The 21,535-nt window shown below is 35.5% G+C and overlaps 1 protein-coding gene across 3 annotated transcripts in view; it reads right to left on the bottom strand.

Moving 5' to 3' along the window:
- Positions 1-21,535, bottom strand: part of EML6 (EMAP like 6) — a gene marked incomplete at both ends in the record, with an annotated part of 113,043 nt that overhangs the window by 43,311 nt on the left and 48,197 nt on the right. For all 3 annotated transcript variants that reach the window (XM_081997307.1, XM_081997305.1, XM_081997306.1), the window contains 10 exons: positions 2,439-2,544; positions 3,229-3,415; positions 4,075-4,193; positions 7,291-7,397; positions 8,308-8,475; positions 9,387-9,599; positions 9,988-10,244; positions 12,857-12,994; positions 15,615-15,816; positions 19,732-19,867. In XM_081997307.1, coding sequence (XP_081853433.1) covers positions 2,439-2,544; positions 3,229-3,415; positions 4,075-4,193; positions 7,291-7,397; positions 8,308-8,475; positions 9,387-9,599; positions 9,988-10,244; positions 12,857-12,994; positions 15,615-15,816; positions 19,732-19,867 — 1,633 coding nt within the window. The remainder of the gene's footprint in view (positions 1-2,438; positions 2,545-3,228; positions 3,416-4,074; positions 4,194-7,290; positions 7,398-8,307; positions 8,476-9,386; positions 9,600-9,987; positions 10,245-12,856; positions 12,995-15,614; positions 15,817-19,731; positions 19,868-21,535) is intronic.

The following is a 21,535-nucleotide window of genomic DNA, read 5'->3' on the forward strand; positions in this document are numbered from 1 at the left end:
TATAGGTTGTAGCGGGATATGATTACCTGATTTTTTTTTTCCACTGAAGTTAGAAGTGGAGAAAGTAAAGAACTGTTGAGATGGCCAAAAAAGTGAATGAAAGCAATGATTTGAGAATGCTACTTCTTGTAGAAGTTAACAGGTGTTAAAGACTCTGTGCTTAAGCATATTTGACTTCAAGAATAAAAAGAGTGCTGCTGGTATAAATTACTCAATTACAACTACTTCAAAGTTCATAAGGCTGAATAGGTCCTCACAGCTAGACTGGGCTCTCAGTATTTATCAACTGAGTTCTATGAGAAGCAAGACGAGAAGGAGAAGGAAATCACAGAAAGAGGAAAAGAGTTCACAGTGGAATGAAACAGGCCAAGATAGAAGGAGTATAAGCAGGCAGGAATGAATGAAGTTGAAGAATGGGACAGGAAATCAAAACTCAGTTCATTAAGGGAAAAAAAAAAAAAAGAAAAGAAAAGACACAACCATGAGACACAAAAAGTTAATGAGAAAGAAAAGCAAAGGAGACAGCAAGAACCATACCACAATAGTTTTACTGAGATAATATGCTATGAAAATAGCTGATAAAAAAGGTAAATATGCATCGTATAACAGGTATTATTTGAGAAAGAGGTATATTTGTATATTTTGATGACAGTAATTATCTTTAGGGGTAACTTAATTATAAAAATGGAGCATGATTGACAAAATTTTGTTGGTAAGAATACAGTTTAAACTTTCTTTACCTGAAACAGGAGGTTTTATGCGTTAACATGGGCTATACATTCTAATTAATATCCAAAATCATAGATAATTAAAAATTAGCCACCAGAGGGCACAACCAAACGTTGCATTAATGCAATTATAATCTTTGAATCATAACGTCATCAGAACAGACCTACAAAAGTGATCCAGCCCTTTACACTGTTTTCAGTAATGGCCAATAGCGGATGCTTTAGAAAGTGAGTAAGGGCAGAGAGAACTGGTAGTACAGAGTCAGCTGCCAGGTCAAATACAGCCAAAAAAGGTATCTTTGGAGTTTTAGGTTTCTTTCTTTAAGCTTCGAGTAAGTGCAACCTGAACCTAATTTAGAAACATCTATTTTTAACACAGTGAGAACTCCCTACAGATAGACCAAAGTAGCACTCTGATCCTGTAGTGAGGTGCGTATTTGCACAACTATCTGCTCCTCTCGATGCCAAGATTCTTAACAAAAGCCAGTTAGGAATGCAATACGTGCATTCTCAGGATCAGGTCCTAAAGCAATGCTGTAACAATGCCAGTGGTTGCTACTTTTAAGAAGAACTTTAATATTTTTGTACAGATTTATGTCCACAGAATGTGCGGCCAGCCTATTCTTTATGCTTTTATAAAGGTACATGGATTCTAACACATGGAGTACTACTATCTGTACAGGAATCTACTTTTTGCTAGAACTATAAGCCACAAAGTATTTTCTAAATATATGAATGTTTGTTCAACTAGGGATCTTAATGAGAAGTCATTTAACATCTATGCACACTATGTCAATTAGATGATCCTTATCCCTTTTCCCTTCTTCTGGTACCATATCTACTTTCAGAGCTAAGTTACATGCCACAGTGGATCAGCAATTTCACATTTGAATTTCAGCTCTTGGGTGAACACCAAGGCTCCTCTTCTGATAATGGAATATGACTTAGTTCCAGAGACTTATCTTTGTGGAAGTAAAACTTCTTTCTTATAGTCCCGTCTCATAAATGTGATCTATGTCCTAATGAATTCTTACCACATTTCTAGAGAGGAGAATATGAAATAAATTACTTTTAATTGAAAAAAATATTCAGAGTTAAGAGAAGGGTAGTTCAGCTAGAGCAATTTATTTTTTTTTTAATAGAAAAAGGGAGAATGGATTTGTAAGCACTTTTATAAAGATGTAAAAGTATGTAAGCCACCACCATATGGATGATGTTTTTCAACGCCAAATACAGGAATTACCCTGCGATAACTGAGACAACTTAGGCCACCCATCTCAGAAAGACAATTAGGAGAAACAGCAGACAACTGTTTGTCATGTTTGTTTATTCTGTAAACTCACTGAAAAATGCAGGAATTGTTAGCAAATTTGAAGACTTGTATGAGCCTACAGATCACATTTCCATCTCACTTATACACTACAAGTCACAATTCTGCCTGCTTTTAAATTATCATACCACCATGTAGACAGCCACCGTCCTAGCTCTACACTTGGTATTATGTATTAGACATCAAAAAAATCAATTATTGATCGACTGAGAAAAAGGGCCATGACTGACTTAACTACACACTGTTTTTATCAAAACTGTCAGCAGAGTTCTACGTAAAATTTCCATCGGTTGTAAGATTGCCTAGCTATTCGTATTAAGGTTTCATCATAAGAATTGCTTTGTAATTACTCATTTAGATAAATGTAGGTTGTGGCTTACCTGAAAAATCCAGTGCACACACTCCTCTTTGATGCTGGCCTTTGAGCAATGATAAACATTTCAGTGTCTGTGTGTCCCAAACATGGATAGCAGCATCTCTCCCAACCTAAATCAGAGGGATAATCAGAATATCTGCTCATAAAAGTTCAAAGCACGCCAATATCAGTAATTCGCACTATGACATCTTCAAAACATGCCAGAGGTAACTACTTTTCCACTTGGCCTATTTTATCTTTTTCAAGATCTATCTTCTCCTTTAAAGAAATATCAGTAGATATACTCTGAAACATCAGTATTCAGTATCATATTAATGATATCATTTATTGCGATATATGAATATACTGAAAATGTCATATTCAGTACCAGGCATCAGTAGAGTGCCCAACATAAAATAGCCTTTATCTGAGTAAGGTTTTTGAATACTACTACAGTACAAAAATACTGAGACTAATGAAACCTCAAAACCTCCTAGGGTATAGACAAAATAGCTCCTGCATTTACACAGATGAAAGCAGGTATCAGTGTGAATATAAGATTTTTTGCAAGGCCACAGCATAAGACTGGGAGGTTTTTTTGTTATGTAGGAATGTTTTAATAATCACTGCAAATAGTTTCCAGCCCAGTACTCCTTGGCAGTTTGGCAGGGATATAGAAAACAATACACAGCTTACCTGTATGTAGGAGGAAACACTCTACTGAAGGACAGTGAGAACCACGTTTTTCCTAATTATATATTGTTAAGGGAATTTATTTCCATGATTTGCTTACATCATTACTTCTAAACACCCACCTGTCCAGTAGCAACGAAGTCTTTCACTGGATGAATGCTTAGGCTGAGGATGTCATCATCGTGACCAAGATACAGCCTTTGAGTGTGCTGTTGCCTGCTATATACAACAGCTACAGCAGCAATATGATACACCACTTCTCCGGTTTGTGTGTAGAACAAGTTATTTCGACAGTCATAGCCTCGATAACTGAAGTAAATGCAAAACAAGTTATATTTTGTTTCAAAACTATTCTGGTACTTTGTATAACAAATTGAGGAAATATTTGTGCATTAGCTTGAATAGAGTACATCTGTGGTGTCAGCTTTAGCTCAAAAATATCACAGCACACAAGCAGAGAGAGAATATTCCTACCAAAAGCATTCATGAATCTTCCCATGGTTTACTTTGCACCTAAATCCTAAATTAGTACTGATTTAACAAAAAGGATATATAATTCACATAGAATTGTGTCCAGACAAGTTTTACAGGGACTTAGGTTCAAGTAGAAATCTATCAGGCATTTTTACAAAGCATGGCTATCACGATCAACTTAACAGAGAATCTTTGCTCCAGGAAACATAAGGTGTAGTCAACAGCTAGTTCAAAATGTAATTTTATAAAATGCAATGCTGATTTATTATATGGCTACAGTATTAAAACGTGCTCTTGTTCCTTAACAAATACAACTGAAGGAAAAGAAAATCCATGGCTGATAGTCCAAAAATTACCCATAGTATTAATGACAAATTAATTACAGGTAAGCACTGAGAAATGCTTTGCTAAAATGCTCTGATGTAGATTGATTAACATTGCTAGGATGTTTTAACAATCAGAAGAAAACCAAGTATTATCTAAAATTACTCTACCCATGTATAAATTGCAACTTTAAACTGTCCTCAGGCGCTCGCTCTCTTTTAAGGAAGGGCACAGTATGGTTTTTCTCTTTACTTTGCTGTTTCAGCTGAGGTAGGTCTTCTTTGTAAACCTGAAGAATAATTGTTAAAGTTAATTTAATATCTCCAGTTTTCTAAATATTTGTATGTATGCATGACAGTGACTTTCTTTTAAGTATTACAATTTCGTATTTTTTTAATGTGGTCTTCAATAGTTACAACACAAAGTCACTATCACTCCCTACAGAACTTCAGATAACAACAAATGTTTTCCAGACGATGAAGTCCCCTGACATGTGAGCGGCCCAGAACATTATTCTGGATTAGCAGAAGAGTGTATTTTTTTTCTAGAAGATAGCAGTGTCACTTATCGAAAAGGCACTTAAATAGTGACTGGAACACTTTAAGTGTCTTTTTATTTCATATGGGCTTCAGTGTACATTCTCAGAGCTGAACATAATGAATTAATTTTATCTAGGGATTATGGTGAAAGATACAGTAATGAACAGAACTTAAGTGATTTGCCACAGCCTCCAGAATCCCGAAGCAGAATTACAGCTCTGTAAATACACTAAAGACACAAAATACTATACATTTAAATCCTTCAGAAATGCTGAAACTCTGTGGAGCTGCTAAAGATGTTTGAAGCATCTTAAAAGCTGTGGCACCAAACAAAATTCATTATACTGCTGAAATACAGCTTTACTGTTTGTTATCTCTGCCTATTTTTCCTGGATTTTGCAAAAGGAGCATTCGCACAAAAATCTACCTGACTGCAAAGATAGAGTAGTGGATTTTTACAAGAAAGGTGTTCATTTAACTTGAGCTGAGCTTTTGAAACGGTAGGCACACAGAGCCTTAACATATTGCATCTGTCACTTCTATGTATTATACTTTATCCTGAGTGTTCACATCCATTTATTCTTGCTTCTCAGTGAATGCTACCAATGAAACAGAATATTAGAATTACAATTTTGTAATGCATCTCAAAGTCTAGAATCTTTTCTAGTGCTCCATCCATAACTTCAAATAAAAACCCAAAACCAAACCCAATTATCAGAATAAGATTAATGTTTTTGTTTCCATGTGCTTTGTAAATTATTTCCTTTAACAAAATGTGAAGTGCAGCTTGCGTTTGGGGTTGTCTCACACTTCCTGCATAACATTCTATTTTAAGCTGCTTCTAGTTTTTTCATGCATTAACCTGCCTGGAATATTGCTGTTCAACTGCCTACAACTATTTTTTCACTCTTAGTTTTTAAACCCAGCCATCCTTTTTGACACACAGGAAGTGTGGGGGAAGATGCTGTCTGATTTGCATACATGTGGAAAATAAGTAGAAGGAGGATGGAAGGAAGAGGATGATACGACAAGCACTCCAGTGAGACTTGGAGTAAAAGGGAGGGAAGGGAAAAAATTTGCCAAAACCTCCGTTTCATTTGGCAAGCACAATAGATCTTTGTAATAAAGAGGTAAAATAAGCTGTTATCAAAAGGATCTATGTAATTTATTGCAGAATCTAGAAAGTGAGGTGAAAAGACAAAGGATGGCCCTTCGCTAAAGCATGGAACATTAGAAGTGATCCTTCCACATTCTAGAAAGCAGCTCCATGCCAGCCATTAAATCACTCAAATCAACTTGAGCCAAGCTTACTGTGTATTTTCACACAGTACAAGATCCCAGTTCTGGTCTGAGGAAGTTCTGACCTTTCACCATTGCAACTGATAAGATAACAGGACAGGGTGACAAGTAATATTCTATTCACAACGACAACAGCTTCTGAAAAATCAAGTCCCAGGTGTTTTTAAACAGAAGCGAAAGTCGGAAGACAAACAGCGAAATTTGATGTCAACGCTTCCTTTCCTTCAAAACAGGGATAATAGCACCCTTCCACAATCACAGACTGTTACCACGACCAGTGAAACTCTCAGTATCATGAAGGGAATGGAAAGAACCACAGGGAAAATAGTAGTTCTGTCTTCAGAGTAATGTTTGAGGAATGTGCAATAAAGGCAGCCATGGAATGGCCTGATGAATGAAAAAGGATTGGATAGTTTCTTGTTAAGTGAGAACTAAATATCCCATGCACCAAATGAAGTAGAAGTCCTGCAGAAATGTGTAATCATTCGTGCACCTAAAAAGGGCAAAACTATGTTTTATGACATTTTCTAAACTTCATTTAACTTTGTGACTTAAATCATGATTTCTAATATAGTAGTGTTGGTGCAAATTGTTAAGACGCAGGTTGGGTGAAACCTCACATCAGGGAGCAGCAAGTTAAAACTGCTTTGTAAAAGAAGGGCAGCCAAGAGCTGAGCATGATAACAAACAAGGCCAGGCAAGAAGGTGCCCTCACAGAGAGGGGTGCAGTCCCGCAGTGCCCGAGTGACATGAGCACAGCAGATTTGGTGACTGTAACCCAGTTCAGGCAACAGTCCGCATCACCAGGCAAGCCCATAGTGACAAAGCATAAATCAACAGGGAAACATCAGGTTAAAGAGTGGAGTGGCATACTACCATTCCTGAAAAAAATCAATGCAGTAAAGAATACTTATTTGACTTGTTTTCTTCTTGCGTGGAAGCACTGTATCTTAATTTATCTCAGAACACGGTGGTACTGAAAATAGAAAAAAGATTAAGTGTATTAAGTGATTATTAGAGACCAAGTTTACTTAGTTCCCATAAACTTGGGCAATTTTAATTCTTGGACACTGTTGTCCTTGGCAATAAGAAAGAATCTGTCAGAAACAGATGTATTGTACAGGCTTCATACTCATTAAGAGCATTCTGCTTTGACCATGCAGAACTCATACAAAAATTCTGTGAGCTGTATTCTACAAACTGGGATTCTAAATTTGATAGGACTGAAGTCTTCTCTAACACCTATCATGAGAATGGGAATAGCAATAAGTTCTCATCCTTAAATTTGTGCTTTTTAAGACATATTTTTTATTCTGACAATATTGGTATATACACCAATGCTTTTTTTCCAAACCCTTTTAAATTCTCACATCCAGCTAAAGTGAACTCTGTTTTTAAGTATATTGGTTGCATAATCAGCTGAATACTGTCAAAACAATTTTCCTAGAGTAGTCTGACGAATTAGCTGCAAATTTCTTTTGCTTATCTTTACTGAATAGTCACGACAAATTGTCAGGTAATTGGCACAGCCTGTTAATTTTTACTCACCTGGCGATCATAGTTGATTTGAGCTTCCTGCTCAATGTCAGAATCTAACTCTGGCACATCAGATAAATCTGAATCTGATTCTTCACTGTAGGAATCAACACCACCCTCTGCATAAAAAAAAAATAAATCAATATATAAATCACATGTAATCACAAGAAAACAGTATGTGATGTTTTTATATAATTTAGACTATATGCAAAGCGGTATTCAACAACTTTTGTACAAGCTGCTTAAGTTTCCAATCATGTGGGCCGACTGAATGCATCAGGTTTCATTTCTGTTTCTCCTGTTTCAAGCCTGAGGCAGAAGGGTGGCAGAGGGAAGGAGAATAACCGAGTAGTACATTTCCATCATCCCAGAGAATTCGGTTTTCTTAACAGGCTTTGGAGTGAAACATACAGAAACAGTAAATAAAAACTTCCAGTGTGATCACTGTGTTTAAAAAGATTTGCTGTAACATAGGTGTTTTACCAAATTGTGCAGCTCTGGTGTGAATTTTTGCCCTTTTGCTAAAGGGAATCCAATTTTCAGTGGCTGCCGCTATGTAGTTCATACGACTTTTGTAGAATATTGTAAGTATCACAAATATAACAAGAAAAAAAATCTGAAGTACAGCTATCACACATACATGTGAATTTGCATTGAAAAGAAAATTAAACAATTCAACCTATGCAGTCAGACTTCTGAGTGCAAGTTAGGTGGATAAGTTTGAAAATCTAGTTTGATCTAGTAATCTTCCTCTAAATGTCTTTTTTCACATGCTTTGACAAATACTACTTGTGTATTCCTAAACATACAATATAGCAGGCTGCAGAAGAGTTTTTTATGTACCTTGGCTGAAATAAATGGCTGCTTATGAAATGTAAAATGTCCCAAACTTGCTGAGTATATGTAATTCCACAGAATTATAATAAAAATATTTTCTGTTAGTTCGGTGGAATTAACAGAAATTTTCCAAGAGTGCAGCATTCTCTGTTGATTTTATTTAATAAATAATGAAGAAGAGATAATTTTTACCTTGTGGAGATGTTTCAAGGATTCCATTTGTTATCCCTTCTGGAATAAATCGCCATTGAAAAACAGAGTGATCAGCACCTCCTGTGCTTAAAAGCCACTGAAAATCATGGGACCAACGGACATTGGTTACATGTGCTGAATGGCCAACATATTTTCTAAATTTAGCTCCTGAAACCAAAAATAGAACTTTTAGTATGTAAGAAGAAAAAAAAATTAACATTGTAACAAAGTTAGGCTTTTCATGGAAACAGTCTAAACACACGAAAACTGAAAACAAAACAATACTTAAATATTCATATTCTTGATATTCTGATATTACTAATAATTATAAAATAAAAATAAGTGACATAAAATAATATGAACTATCTGTTCACCTCAGTTTTCTGAAAAGCACTTAAATCTTGGCAGGAAGTACCAGATACAGATAGGGTTTAATTTTCACCTTTATGGCCATTACCACTAATGTGAACTATACACCTGTATTGTGTATTTTACTATACACATAAAATCAAATTCATTCTCAGAAAATATACTGATATCAAATTAAACTCTGAAGGTAATGGAAAGCCAAAATATTTTATTTAGTTTTGTTGGCTTTATGTATGGTACGGTGCAAATACTGAGGAAACAATCTGCGTTAAAAGCCCACTACAGATAAAACAAATAGATCACACAGAGCTATACTGACACACGCTAACAGACAGTGAAACCCTGCTGAAGTTTCTGAAATGGTTACTGGCATAAATTTGGACAAATTATAGTAGTGCACCTGGTGTTAATACAATTCTGGTGTGATGTAAAGTCCTACTGAATCAGTTTCTGAAAATGTAATATCAAAATGAGCACATGTTGAACTATACATTCTCAACAGTTCTAACAAGTAGTACATACGCATTAGCAGGAAATCGCTAGATACATAGAGGGGTAAGGTCTCATCTTTATGTCCGTTACTACTAATATGAATCGTGCATGCACTAATTTGAATTATACATAAGAATCAGAAGCTGCCATTAGAAAATATACTGATATGGTATCAAGGTAAATATTGCATTCTTCAGAAATACAAAACACTATCTTACCTTTCTTTAGGCATGGAAATCTGAATAATTTAACAAGTCCAAAATCATCTCCAGTCACTAGCACTGAGCTGTTGTAATTTCCATCCACAGAGTTGACATCTGTAATGTTGGTATATTTTGGCCAAATTCCATTCACTTCAGATCCTATCACACAGGTCCATGAGGCCCAGTGAATTCCTTTGATCTCATCTTTGCTAGTTAGATGCTTCCCAGCTGAAAACGTGCAAGTGAATAATCTGTTGAATCACTTGTTTTTCAGTAAACTCCATTTCTTTTCATCACATTTATCTGTCTATTCTTCTTGGGATTAGTCTTTTAACCTCAATAAATTTTAAAGATTCACAATGTCACTTTACATTAGTATAATCTCACATTTGTGGTATTTGATGACATCACACATCTTACAAGTTCTAAGGCAGCTGCACATAAAGATGCTAAAAACATAGTAAAGTGGAAAAACATTACATATTCACATAAGTTCCAGTCAAGAAACTCCGCTTGCAGATGTACTATTTATATCATATTTTTGGTGTTCTTGTCAAATCAACACTGAACTTGACTTGTTCATACCGCTGTAAATTCATAAAGCTTGTAAACTTACACGGCATCTTGTAGAACAGTCTTTCTCCCGCACCATCATTGGTTTGCAAGAATTTACTATCCACAGACCAGTCAATATGAGTTATAAAACTAGAAGATTTGTTGCATTCTCCTATTTTTTTGTATCGCTGAGCAACCGCATAGATATCTACTGGGCCATCATTAGAACCCACAGCAAGGTAAGAGCCGTCTGGTGAAAATTTCATTTCATGGATTACTTCTTTTCGGTCTTTAATATGAACTACTTCTGTCATGTCTCTGAAAGAACCAATAGTAAAAATGTGAACTGTAAATTTGTGAACATGCAATCTACAAATATTTAAGACAAATATGAAGATAGACGCACTGAATAATGTGTACAAGAAAATGCAGATTTTACAAAAAAAAAAACCAACCTTTTTTTGAGAAGTTCCTATTGCTTTCATTGGTTATAAGCATATTTTTAAAGCAAAGGTTAGAAACAACTTTACCTGTCAATGATACTCTTCATTCTATTCACCTAATTTTAGCTGTACAATAGTTAGCCGTCTAGTCTAAACTAGACAATTTTTTTTTTTTTTTAACATAGACAATGGAAAAAGAGTTCCGTCTAAAGAGCGATTACCATGTCTCTCACAAGACCATGTTGAAATGGCCTTTGGGAGATAGCCATACATTGACTCTTCTGGGAAGACAGGAAAACTGTTTAGATTAGAGGCTAACAATTAGACTGGTAAAGTTAGATATGACCAATCCCACGTGCCAGGACCTCTTAGCTACAGCTTTCGGGGTTCCAGTACCACCAGAATCACCCATCAGTGGAAAAACAGACATGACAATACCTTGCATGTGCCTTTGGAAAAAATCAAGACAGCTATATGTCTAGCTTTCAAAAAAATATTCAATTCTTCCCTATCCAAATTACATTTGCTAGAAACCTCTTTCCTATCCAATCAAGGAACCCAAAACTACAATGCTAGTGAATGCAGACAAAATTTTTGCAAGTAGGTTTCCCCAAATTCTTTGGCTATGAGGAAAAAATTAAAATTAAATTAAAAAAAAAAAATCTTCCCCCGAGTTGACTGAACAATGAGCCAAGTCTCAGTGCCATTAATTTTGTATTTACAAAGACAATCCATAGCAGATTATACATTCGGGCTGTAAGGAAATTTTGTGAGGAAGTCTTCTGCAGGTGTCATGCTTCTGTTACCCTCTATTTTAAGATTTTAAAATATTTTTCCTGATTTCTGCTATGATTAATTACTTCTAGCAGCATAAAATTTATGAAAAGACTCAAATTTATTTAAAATGAATAAATTTTGTTAATATATCTTTGAAATGCTGATACATAGTACTAAAAAAGTACTAAAAGCAGAGTCCTGAAAGGAGAATCATCTGTAACCAAAGACAGAGATTTCTGGGAGATGCCAATATTAATGGAAAGGATAATATTACAGATTATCAGGATCTTTATAAACTATCGGAATAATTTTCTTAGAAATTTTTCTTAAAATGGTGAAATTCCAAAATGTCAATAACAGTAGAAATCTTGTTGTGAAAATTCTTATTTATTCATAGCCATTTTGTGTTTAAAAAGTGTTATGAAAAAAAAAATATTCTGAGCTCTGCCTTATTACTGAAAACTGGTAATATAACTATTCCATAGTGCTAAATATCGCCACTGAGAAAAGCAGCTAATTCTCTGGATTATTCCATAGATCCAGATCCTTCATGGCCAAGAAAAGGGAGAACAAAGATTCATGTTGCTGAGTATGTGATTCAGGAAACACACCAACAAGACACATTGCCATTGTCCACTTTTCCTGGACCACGGGCTGCAGGTTTGATACCCTGTCAGAAGATCCATCACAGAAAAGGAACAGATGGAGAAACAAATGAATCCAGGGCCACACTCTTGCGGAATAATGCTAGGTTTATCATTATCAGTCTCCAGCAGCTGAATCATGAACAGTGTTAGGTATCAGGCAAATTAGCAAAGACAAGATTACTGTGAGACAAAGATGATTAACTTCTTTAGAAAAATACTAGTCTTTGAAAAGGATTTTATATTAATATGAACAGATCATTTAAGTTTTGTGAAAGTCATTAAAGCAGTACATTACAGGGGTTTCCACAGATGTTACATCAATTACAGGCTTTCCTCTCTTATCAGCTAGTAGTTCAAAGTATTATAAGTATATGCTTACCAAACATATGGAGTAATGTTAAGGAAGAGGTAAACTCTTCCAACTATCAATTAAAATAGCCTTCGTGTTTTGAAATCGCACTATTTTGTTTGGCTCTTTCACTCTATGGCCAGTTTTGTGTTTCACCTGCTTTACTGTGTCTTCCATAATAGTATTTCACACAGAAAAGGCATACTGCATATGATGCATTCATGCAAAAAAAGGCTTGACATCTCATTTGAAAAGTAGAATTTACATATATCTTGCAAATACTTAAAAACATCTTTCAGTCACTGATTATTTTGCATAATATCCATTCCTGCATCTGGCAGGAAATTAACCATATGATCACGGAGATTCCTCTCAAAACTGTTATCTCTGTTATGCACATTTCTTTTCACAAAATATCTGTAGAATTTCAGAAGAAATAAAGGAAAAAAGCCAAGTTTGAAAAAATCTTAAATTTTATAACATTACTAAAACTAATATTCTTAATTAAATAAAGCATAATTTCCAAACTACCACCTTTTAAAACACCAAGTGATATTACAGAAGCATATGCTCAATTTTTACTGTTTCTTTCTGATAAAATACACAATGATTTTTCCTTTTTATAGGAATGAAAGTCTTTATAATATGGTCTTGAGTTACTCGGGGGGGGAAAAAAACTAATAATGTGAGAAACTAACGTAAGATTTTTCTCACCGTACTCGAAGAACAATGAAGGAGCCATCTTTCATTCCAAGTGCTAACTGTGATCCATCAGGACTGAAAGACACACTCCGCACTGCTTCTTCCATATTACAACGAGCTATCAAGGCATGGTCAGCAAGACTCCATAATCTGCATTAAAGGCAATTGAAAGCAGCAGGAGATTTTTCTTGACTGCACAATATTTCAATATCATCAAGAGTAAAAACAAAAAGTCTAACTCAATTGGTAAAGGCCCACTTGCATGGCCACTCCTTATATTAAGATTTTATAATGTATTGAGTTCCTTTTCAACCATGGAATGAAGATAATGTCACTGACTTGAGCTTAAAGACTTGAAGAGGAAGTAGGCAGCTTTTCTAGTTGATATACTTTTGAAGTTTAAAATGTAGGAAACCTGTATTTGGCTAGTCTTCTCTCAGATGTGCTAGGGAAAATCTACAGTAATTCCTCTTAACTCTACAGAGGTCCTTCTCATTTAGACAGCTCACTTAGACACGAGAATATAATCTGGCCCACCAAATACTTTTATTTGTGAAACAATTTAGATTTATACTATATAGCCACTCTGTTCAAAGGAACGTGAAACCAAATACTATGAAAAATTACACAATGAACAGCAATAGAGAAACATTCCCATCAATGCAATTTTATTATGGAAAAAGAACATGTAAGAAAATCCTTTTGTGTATCTTTTTTATCTTAATGAAAATATTTATAGATTTCACTGGAATTCCTCACATGAAGCATTCTATTAAAAAAAAAAACACAAAAACAACCAGTGTCTGAACAAGAATTCAAATCCTACATTCTCTAGTGCCTAAACAGCTAAATGGATGTGTGATGTAGTGCAGTAAAATACCCATAATGTTAACAAATGCACATTTTATAGAATGCTAATGTTCAAAGGCATCAGTAATCTAATAATAACTATGACAATAATAATCATAAGAGCACCACTAATTAAGGCTTTATGTGCACAAGAGCACGCTTGCACAGTCTTTCATAGAGGGGCACAAGTTTGTTCCAAGCACGCTTTGAGTCAGCGGTACATTACCCAGCTCCATGCCAGAGCTGAATTACCATGCTAACCAAGAGATGAGTCCAAGATAACAAATCCAGAGCCTTAGCACGGTTTATTAGCTCGAGGGCAGTACAATGCTAATCCCAGTTTTGTATCTCTTGTTTCAGAACTGGCTTGCAACCTGCCAGAATGCAGGTAGTGTGAATTTGTGCCTGTCTATAAAAACCGTGCAGACAAACCCAAGCAGAAGAGACTATCCATGCGTTTTATAAACTGAAAGAAATAATATTAATGTGTAGGAAACAGGGAGATAACATGAATGCAGTGAACAACTGGCAGTTTTGTTAGTTTCACAATTTGGATTTTAATTATGATTAGAAAGAGATGAAGGATGGCAGGAATAGGAAAACAGTACAAGTAAAAACATAGAAAGGAAAGGGAAAAAGAAATTCCATCTGACCAGCAAGCTTCAAGGCAGAGGTGAATCATAATGTGGGACCTGAAGCTGTATCTATGGTAGGAGATTGATTTTTCCCATTGAAATATGGCCAAATGGTAGAATCCACATATATGGTTCTGAAATAGTTGACTAGTAGTGCATAAACACTGTTTCGTAACTGCTTGGGGTTGATTTGAAAATATGCAATTAAATTATCTATATAAGATGAAAAGCAATCATCATCCAGTTGACATAGGGTTGGAGAAAAACCTGATGGAGGGGTTAGAAATTAGGATAGTAGGGTCAGGAGAAACTGCTAAAGAGGACATTAGGGGAATCAGAGCTTGGGAAACCAAGCTGTCATGAACCCCATTGTATGCGCTGTTTTGCCAGGGCAGAACCATAATTTGAGGACTCGGGAGACTGCCGTAACAAAACCCGGCCTCCCAAAAATCTCTCCAGTCCCCATGGGTGGCTTTGGCAGTCAAGAAAATCTCAATCTCTTTAATCACAGGTAAATAACTAGTAACAATAAGCAGTGTCCATGCCCAAACAACAGCTGTGTGGGTATGGGAGTACATCCACTATAGTGAGAATCTTAGCTTAACCGCCAAATTTCACAGCGAAGTCTTACAAAGCATATTAAAATCGTTTAGGTTTCTTCAGAGGCTTATCAGTTTGCCAAATTTTAACAGGGACAGGAAAAGAAACTTCCTTGACTTTGTGACAGCTTCCACAAATATGTGTACAAAACTTCAAATCTCTGCTACAAAGGCTTGAGTCACAAGTGCTACAACCAAACATCTGAAGGATATTTTCCATTGGGGTAAACAAATGCGTTTTCATTAATCTCATCTTCTGGCATTTCAACTGAATTGGTTTTAGACCAGATTTTCCAAACACTCATGGCTGAATCAGATATCTGTTGTGTAAAGCATTGGTCAAAGGTATTTCGATTTTAGGCTTGTTGTATATTATTAGCAGAAGAGAAGTACAAGGTGACCATTCTCCATTTAGATATCTATACCTGTTGTTCAGACAGTAATGAGTTAGTACTTAAAGCACAGTATATAAATCCAGCATGTTTTCAACACAAATTCCGATTACTTTCACATGATGTGTGAAGCCCAAATAAAAGCTGCTAAGAAAAACATTGAAAAAAAGTTGTCCTGATGGAGGCTTAACATAAGGCCAGAAAAGAAATGAATTACAAATATGTCAAATTGAGATGGGTTAAAAATGATGTGTACATGAATGAATAGAAAAAAATAAGTAAGATCTAGCCTTACCGTACAGATCGATCATCACTGCCTGTGACTGCTAAAGGCTTCTTTGGATGGACTGCCAGGGCCCAGAGCTCCCCTTCACAATGACCCTGCATGATCAGCATGGGTTTATCTCTCTCTCTTACTAGCACCTCAAATATTTCACTGTCCTGTGTCCCTGCTAAAAGTCTGTCCGCTTTCCAACAGACACTTCGGATGGACAAACCTGACAGGGGACAGAATAATCTTGGATTAATGGCAATGATGAGACAAAGTGATAGTCAGTACAGCAAAGACCATTAAAACTTCAAGAGTTAATTTATAGCAACTATTATACTTTGACACTGAAGTCTTAGAATACATCACAGATGATTAAATCTCAAAACAGTTCTGTTAAGTTATCTCCATTTGACAGAAAAAGAGAAGGCTCAAGCCTTGGAAAATGCTGAGTATCTAATATTTCTGCTGCCAGTTTCTCAAGGGATCAAGCTCTTATCCTTTGCATATACCTTGGGAATTTCCTTTAAAAAACAATTCAATTTCACATGATTGAAAGATCTAAATTTTAGATTGGGCAAGGTTCCTGTGACTGAAGTTGGTTTTATTCGTTTTTTTAGTAGTTTACTGTTTTGCACATTTAAATAAAATGTTGAATGAAATTTTAATGGTGAATTTAAATGGTTTGTGCCCATGTTATCACACGTCTCTATTTTTGTCCCCACTGGTTATCACCAAAAAAAACACAAAACCAAAACAACCAACCCCAAACCAAAAATTAACAGAACCTTGTTTTGCATAGCTTTTAGAGAGCCTGATCTTATTCCACAAATCTGACCCTAACTTTGCAGCAAGAATTTTACTAACCACTTAAAAATACCCTCTCAACAGGCTGAGCAATTTGATAGCATTCTGCGGCGTTAGTGTTTTCTGTTCCTGTATATGAAAATTAAATGGGTCTAGATGCTGTGATATATGAACGAACAAAAAAATCCATTTATCATGTAGTCAAGGTCAATCACATCATCATTTCAACATCTTTTGGAACCAAATACACAATGCAATTAACTACTGGTCACATAAATAAAATATATTGTAGGCATTTTGTGTCATTTCTTGAGAAGGGCAAATTAATCTTCATTTATTATCAATTTCCAGTACCTTTTAATTCTGACAATGTCATTTTGTGACTTAGCTAAATTTCTACTCAAGCTTTGACTTACATCATCTTCTTGATAAACACTGAAGGCCATACAAGGAATGAAGTTCAGATGTTAAGTGGAAAATGGGTATTAAGTTTTAGAAAGCAAAATACATATTTTGATGTGGGAAAGGTAATGTTTTCTGTGATGTACTGCATGTAAAGATTAGCCATTATCAGATTTTTTTACTAATATACATGTATATTTAAATATAAAAGCCAAGCCTATGATCAGATTGTTACTGGTGATGCATTGCATTTAAAGAGTCAACTGATGAATGAGTATATATGGGGTGTGCGGGGAAGTCAGTCTTCCCGACACCCTAGAAAGACATTTTAATTTTAAAAGCTGATGCCTTTGCAAACCGCTTTGGAACAAGTAATTGGAAAGGAGGGACAGAAGGTCATAGGTAAGCAGTTAAGGCTACCACCATTGCTTGAAGTTATGTATGTGCTTAAATTAATCAGTGCCATTGACGTAACTGAAAATGAAACAAAATTTCCACATTAGCAAGCGCTAAATGGAAGTGATCATCAGTGGATGACACGAGACAGAAACAGCAGAAAAGGACAGAGAAATAACAGGAACATCGTGGGCAAGAGTTGTATCACACTGAAAGAACACAGAGAAGAAACGCTGAAATGTGAAAAAGAGAAAAAAAATTAAAAATATGGTGACAGCATATAAGTGCAGGCTTAGGTTTTATGACCTGCAGTCATCCCCAAGGTCCTCATTTTTTATAGCTGTAGTGAAACCAGCAGTCCCACCACACTTTTCACAGATACGTCATGATGTCTTTTTACTTAGTCTCAATGATCATGCTCATGGGCACACCATCTTTGACAAAATTTTGCAGACTTAAGTCAGATTCTTGCCATCGAAGACGACAATCTTTTTATTTTGACAAACAAACATAAACCTGAAGGATTTAAATGCTTTGAAGACAAGATTTGGACAGTGTTCTAGTTTTAGTTTTTAGAAATCAATGAATTTACCAAATTTTTCAAGTTTGTTATCATTTACATACAAGTCTAAATGGCAACTCAATTCACTTTGGAAAAATGAATTTTTTTTTTTACTATTTTTGCCAAGTAAGAAGATAGCAAAACCTTCTACTGACTGTCTCAGCCCCATAGCTGTGGTTACAGTGCCTGGTTCTACTTAGCTGCTCTCATCTATATATTCTGTATCTTGTAGCATTTAAGAGATGGTAGAAATAACAGCATCAAGTTAGAATCACTCCATAGCGTTTCTGATGAGACTTCACCTTCAATGAGCCCTTCCTTGATTTAACTTCCATCAAGATCAAAATTTCTTCTTAGGCAACCTGTGTAAAGATAGCTAGGTGCTTTCTGCAGATAATCTGCTAGAAGATGACACCTTTATGAATACATTACAGCTCTGTAATGTAAGTTATAATTTTCAAGTAATAATTTTCCACAGAAGACAACTACAGTTAATTAAAAGTAACTGAAGTCATCTGAAGTCTGTTTTGCATTGAGAGTAGACACATCCCAGGCAGCAGTAAGAGCAAAACCAATTGTTTCTACTCTGGTCTCACAAATACGTGGGATAAGGCTCCCTCTCAGAATCATTTCACAAAAAACCCAGGAGGTTGAAGATGCATGTTTAGTGTGTGAGCACTGCTTTCTCCGTGTTTCCCTTCATATATGTTATTTTGACTTTTATTAGAAATGGATGGCCTGCAAGACTGGTATTAGCCAGAGTGATCTAATCCACATGTACAGGCTTATTTCTCCACAATTTTTAGAAAGTGGATTCTAAATTGATCAAAACTACTGTAAATGTTCATAAGGTACTGCTATTGTTTTCTAGAAATCAATGCTAAACATTAAGACTCTGGCTGCAAAAAAACTACCTAAAGCCAGAACTACAGAGCAAAGGAACTACTGGTTGGGTGTATCTGACAACTTTTTTGAGGGCTAAATTCCATGAGTTTACACTGCAGTAAGGCCCACTGGTGGAGCAGTGCTCATCCAAGGTTGTTGGCAGCTTGCTTGTTGGATGAACCTAGATATTGCAAACCTATCAATTTTACAAGTATTACAATCATCAGCTGATCTGGTTTAAGTCAGATGAAAAATAAACAGAACAAGCTTGTTACTAGATCACAGGCCAAATTACCCATAATTGAGAAAGAAAATTTTATCCTTCTTAGTGGCCTCTTGACTATTCCAATGGTAATTTTATACAAAAACTAGGTCTAAAAACATTAGCTAAGAAGTTGGGGAAATTAACACTAACAGTTACAAAGTTGGCTGCCAAAAGTATAAAAAGCCTACTGCGAACCAGCAAACAGACTGCTATGCTTTCAATCCAAATGGATGTGTAGAACTTCCAGAAGAGTAAAACCTTGATAAAGCATGCATTCTGATCTATGGGAGATTATAAGTGCCCCGAGAGTCTAATCATAAAATAAAGCGATGACTAAGGTCATAGGAAGCATGATTAGGTTCAACAAATATGATGGTCAAGAATTTAATAACATTCCCTCTATTACATCTGCCAAGAGCTACCATTCCAAATGAACCTAGTGGAGTGCTCAGATGCTCAGCAACTTTGAATATTGGGTTCCAGAAATCTCATTTAATTAAATGAATTGCAATTAAGGTAAAGATTGGCTAACCTCATTCTCCTATCTTTTTGCGTTTAATTAGTTTTTACTTATCTTCTTGTATTTGCACGGTGGGGAGCAGCAACTATAAGCATCCCTCTGTTGATGCTACGAAACAAGGAAAACTCTTAGGCTACATCAGGCTACATCATTGTCAGAATAAAAAAGGAATACAAATCTCAAAAGTAAATACAGTCATTAAGTAAAAAAAAACAGCAGTGTGCAGAGACATTTATGCTTCAAATTAAATTGTGTCATAATCCATTATCTAGATGTGTGAAAAAGCATTAAAGTAATAGCTCATTACCTTTGTATCCTTGTTCAGTCTCCCTGAGATCAATTTTAGTAATTGGTTTGAAATCAGTGTCCCATAACCGAATGCAACCATCTCTCCCTCCAGTGGCAAAACCTTCCTCACAAGCATACATACTAAAAATTCCAGCCTGTTAACCAATAGTATAACAAGTTTTAAAGTTCTTTACAATCGATTTAAACACCCAAAGCAAATGTTTTTCAACAGACTCTTGTTAAAGGCTAGAAACTGCTAGGCAGTAAAATGTTGTCCACCCAGAAAGCAAACCAGCAAACACAGGGGGATACTTTTATTTCAAGTGCTCCCACTTTAGTGATTTACATAGAATTTTTTTGTACAAATAGCAGTGATATAGCCTATTCACAGAACTTTAAATTTGTTTTTGTTCATATTATTGTAAGGATTACTAAAGAAATAATGGAACACTTAAAATAAATAGTTACCCAGAATAAACAAAAACAAGCAAACAAGCAATACAAATATTCTTACAGGTGTGGAGATGATTGAGACATTCTTTCATGAATTCAGTTCAGACATCATTTGGAATCTGACAGGAACTGAAAGAGTGTCAATTCATTCTCTTTGTTGAAAGACCAGTTTCTATTACAGTTTGAATTTCTTCTTCATTTTTGAAAATGGCTCATTATTGATGACTGTGCTGTACTACACTGTAATATCCCATGGAATGCCTGCTGATTCAGTATTTTATTAGGAAAACCTCTCAGCTAAGAGACAAGCTGAACTGCATAGAAATTAATACAATGAAGAGAAGAACTCTGTTTTCAAAGTGGCCTTGTTCAATGTCTTAATAAATTAGTATTTCTAAAAATTAATTACATAAATATTATAAATTGTGCAAGAGAATGCATATTAGCCATGGCAAACCCCATAATTTATAAAGATGAAACAGAACACATTATATAGAAAGAAATTGTATTTAATCATTCTAATGAATCTAAATAAAATCCTGCAAGCAAAATGCTGCAAATATACTACCGGGGTTTATTGTTTGCCAAAGATATTTCCATGTTATTGCAGTTGCACATAACCACAACCTGGCAATTACACAGTAGTTCTGCAGGTAAGATATCCCACTGATTTAAGTCTGACTGCTCTCATAAATTAGGGATTACTTCCACAAATAACAATTACTCTTCTGAACACTCAGATCTAATTTGAAGAGCTACTAAGAATCCTGATGCACTGTGAACATAGCTAATTTTGGGAGGTCAGAAAAAACTGTTAAGTTTGCAGTGCTCTTTCTAGAAGAAAACTGTAGTGACAACTGATAGATTTCATATCACTCTTCTAACAAAAATACTCGTTTCCTTTTCAAAAAAATCCATGCTAGAACGCCGTTAGCCACAGTCATATTCAAAATAGGAATACTCAAATACATTTGAAACAAGACATGAAAATCCTACAGTGTCTTTACTGCAACAACAACAGAGACATTCACAAGGAGAAAATTAGAAGGGCCAAAGCCAACTAGCACTTAATCTGGCTATTGCTGTAAAAGACAATAAAAATGTTTCTATAGATACATTAGTAACAAAAGGAGGACTAAGGAGAATCTCCATCCTTTATTGGATGCTGGGAGGGAAACATGGTGACAAAGGACAAGGAAAAGGCAAAAAAATGCCACTTTGCCTCAGTCTTCAATAAGACCAGTTGTTCTCCAGGTACACACCCCCCTAAGCCGGAAGACAGGGATGGGGAGCTGCATGAAGCCTCCATAATACAACGGGAAATGCTTAGTGATCTGCTACACCACTTAGGCACACACAAGTCTATGGGG

The sequence above is a fragment of the Phaethon aethereus genome (assembly GCF_964289735.1).
Source record: "Phaethon aethereus genome assembly, chromosome: 3".
In the NCBI taxonomy this organism is placed as follows: Eukaryota; Metazoa; Chordata; class Aves; order Phaethontiformes; family Phaethontidae; genus Phaethon; species Phaethon aethereus.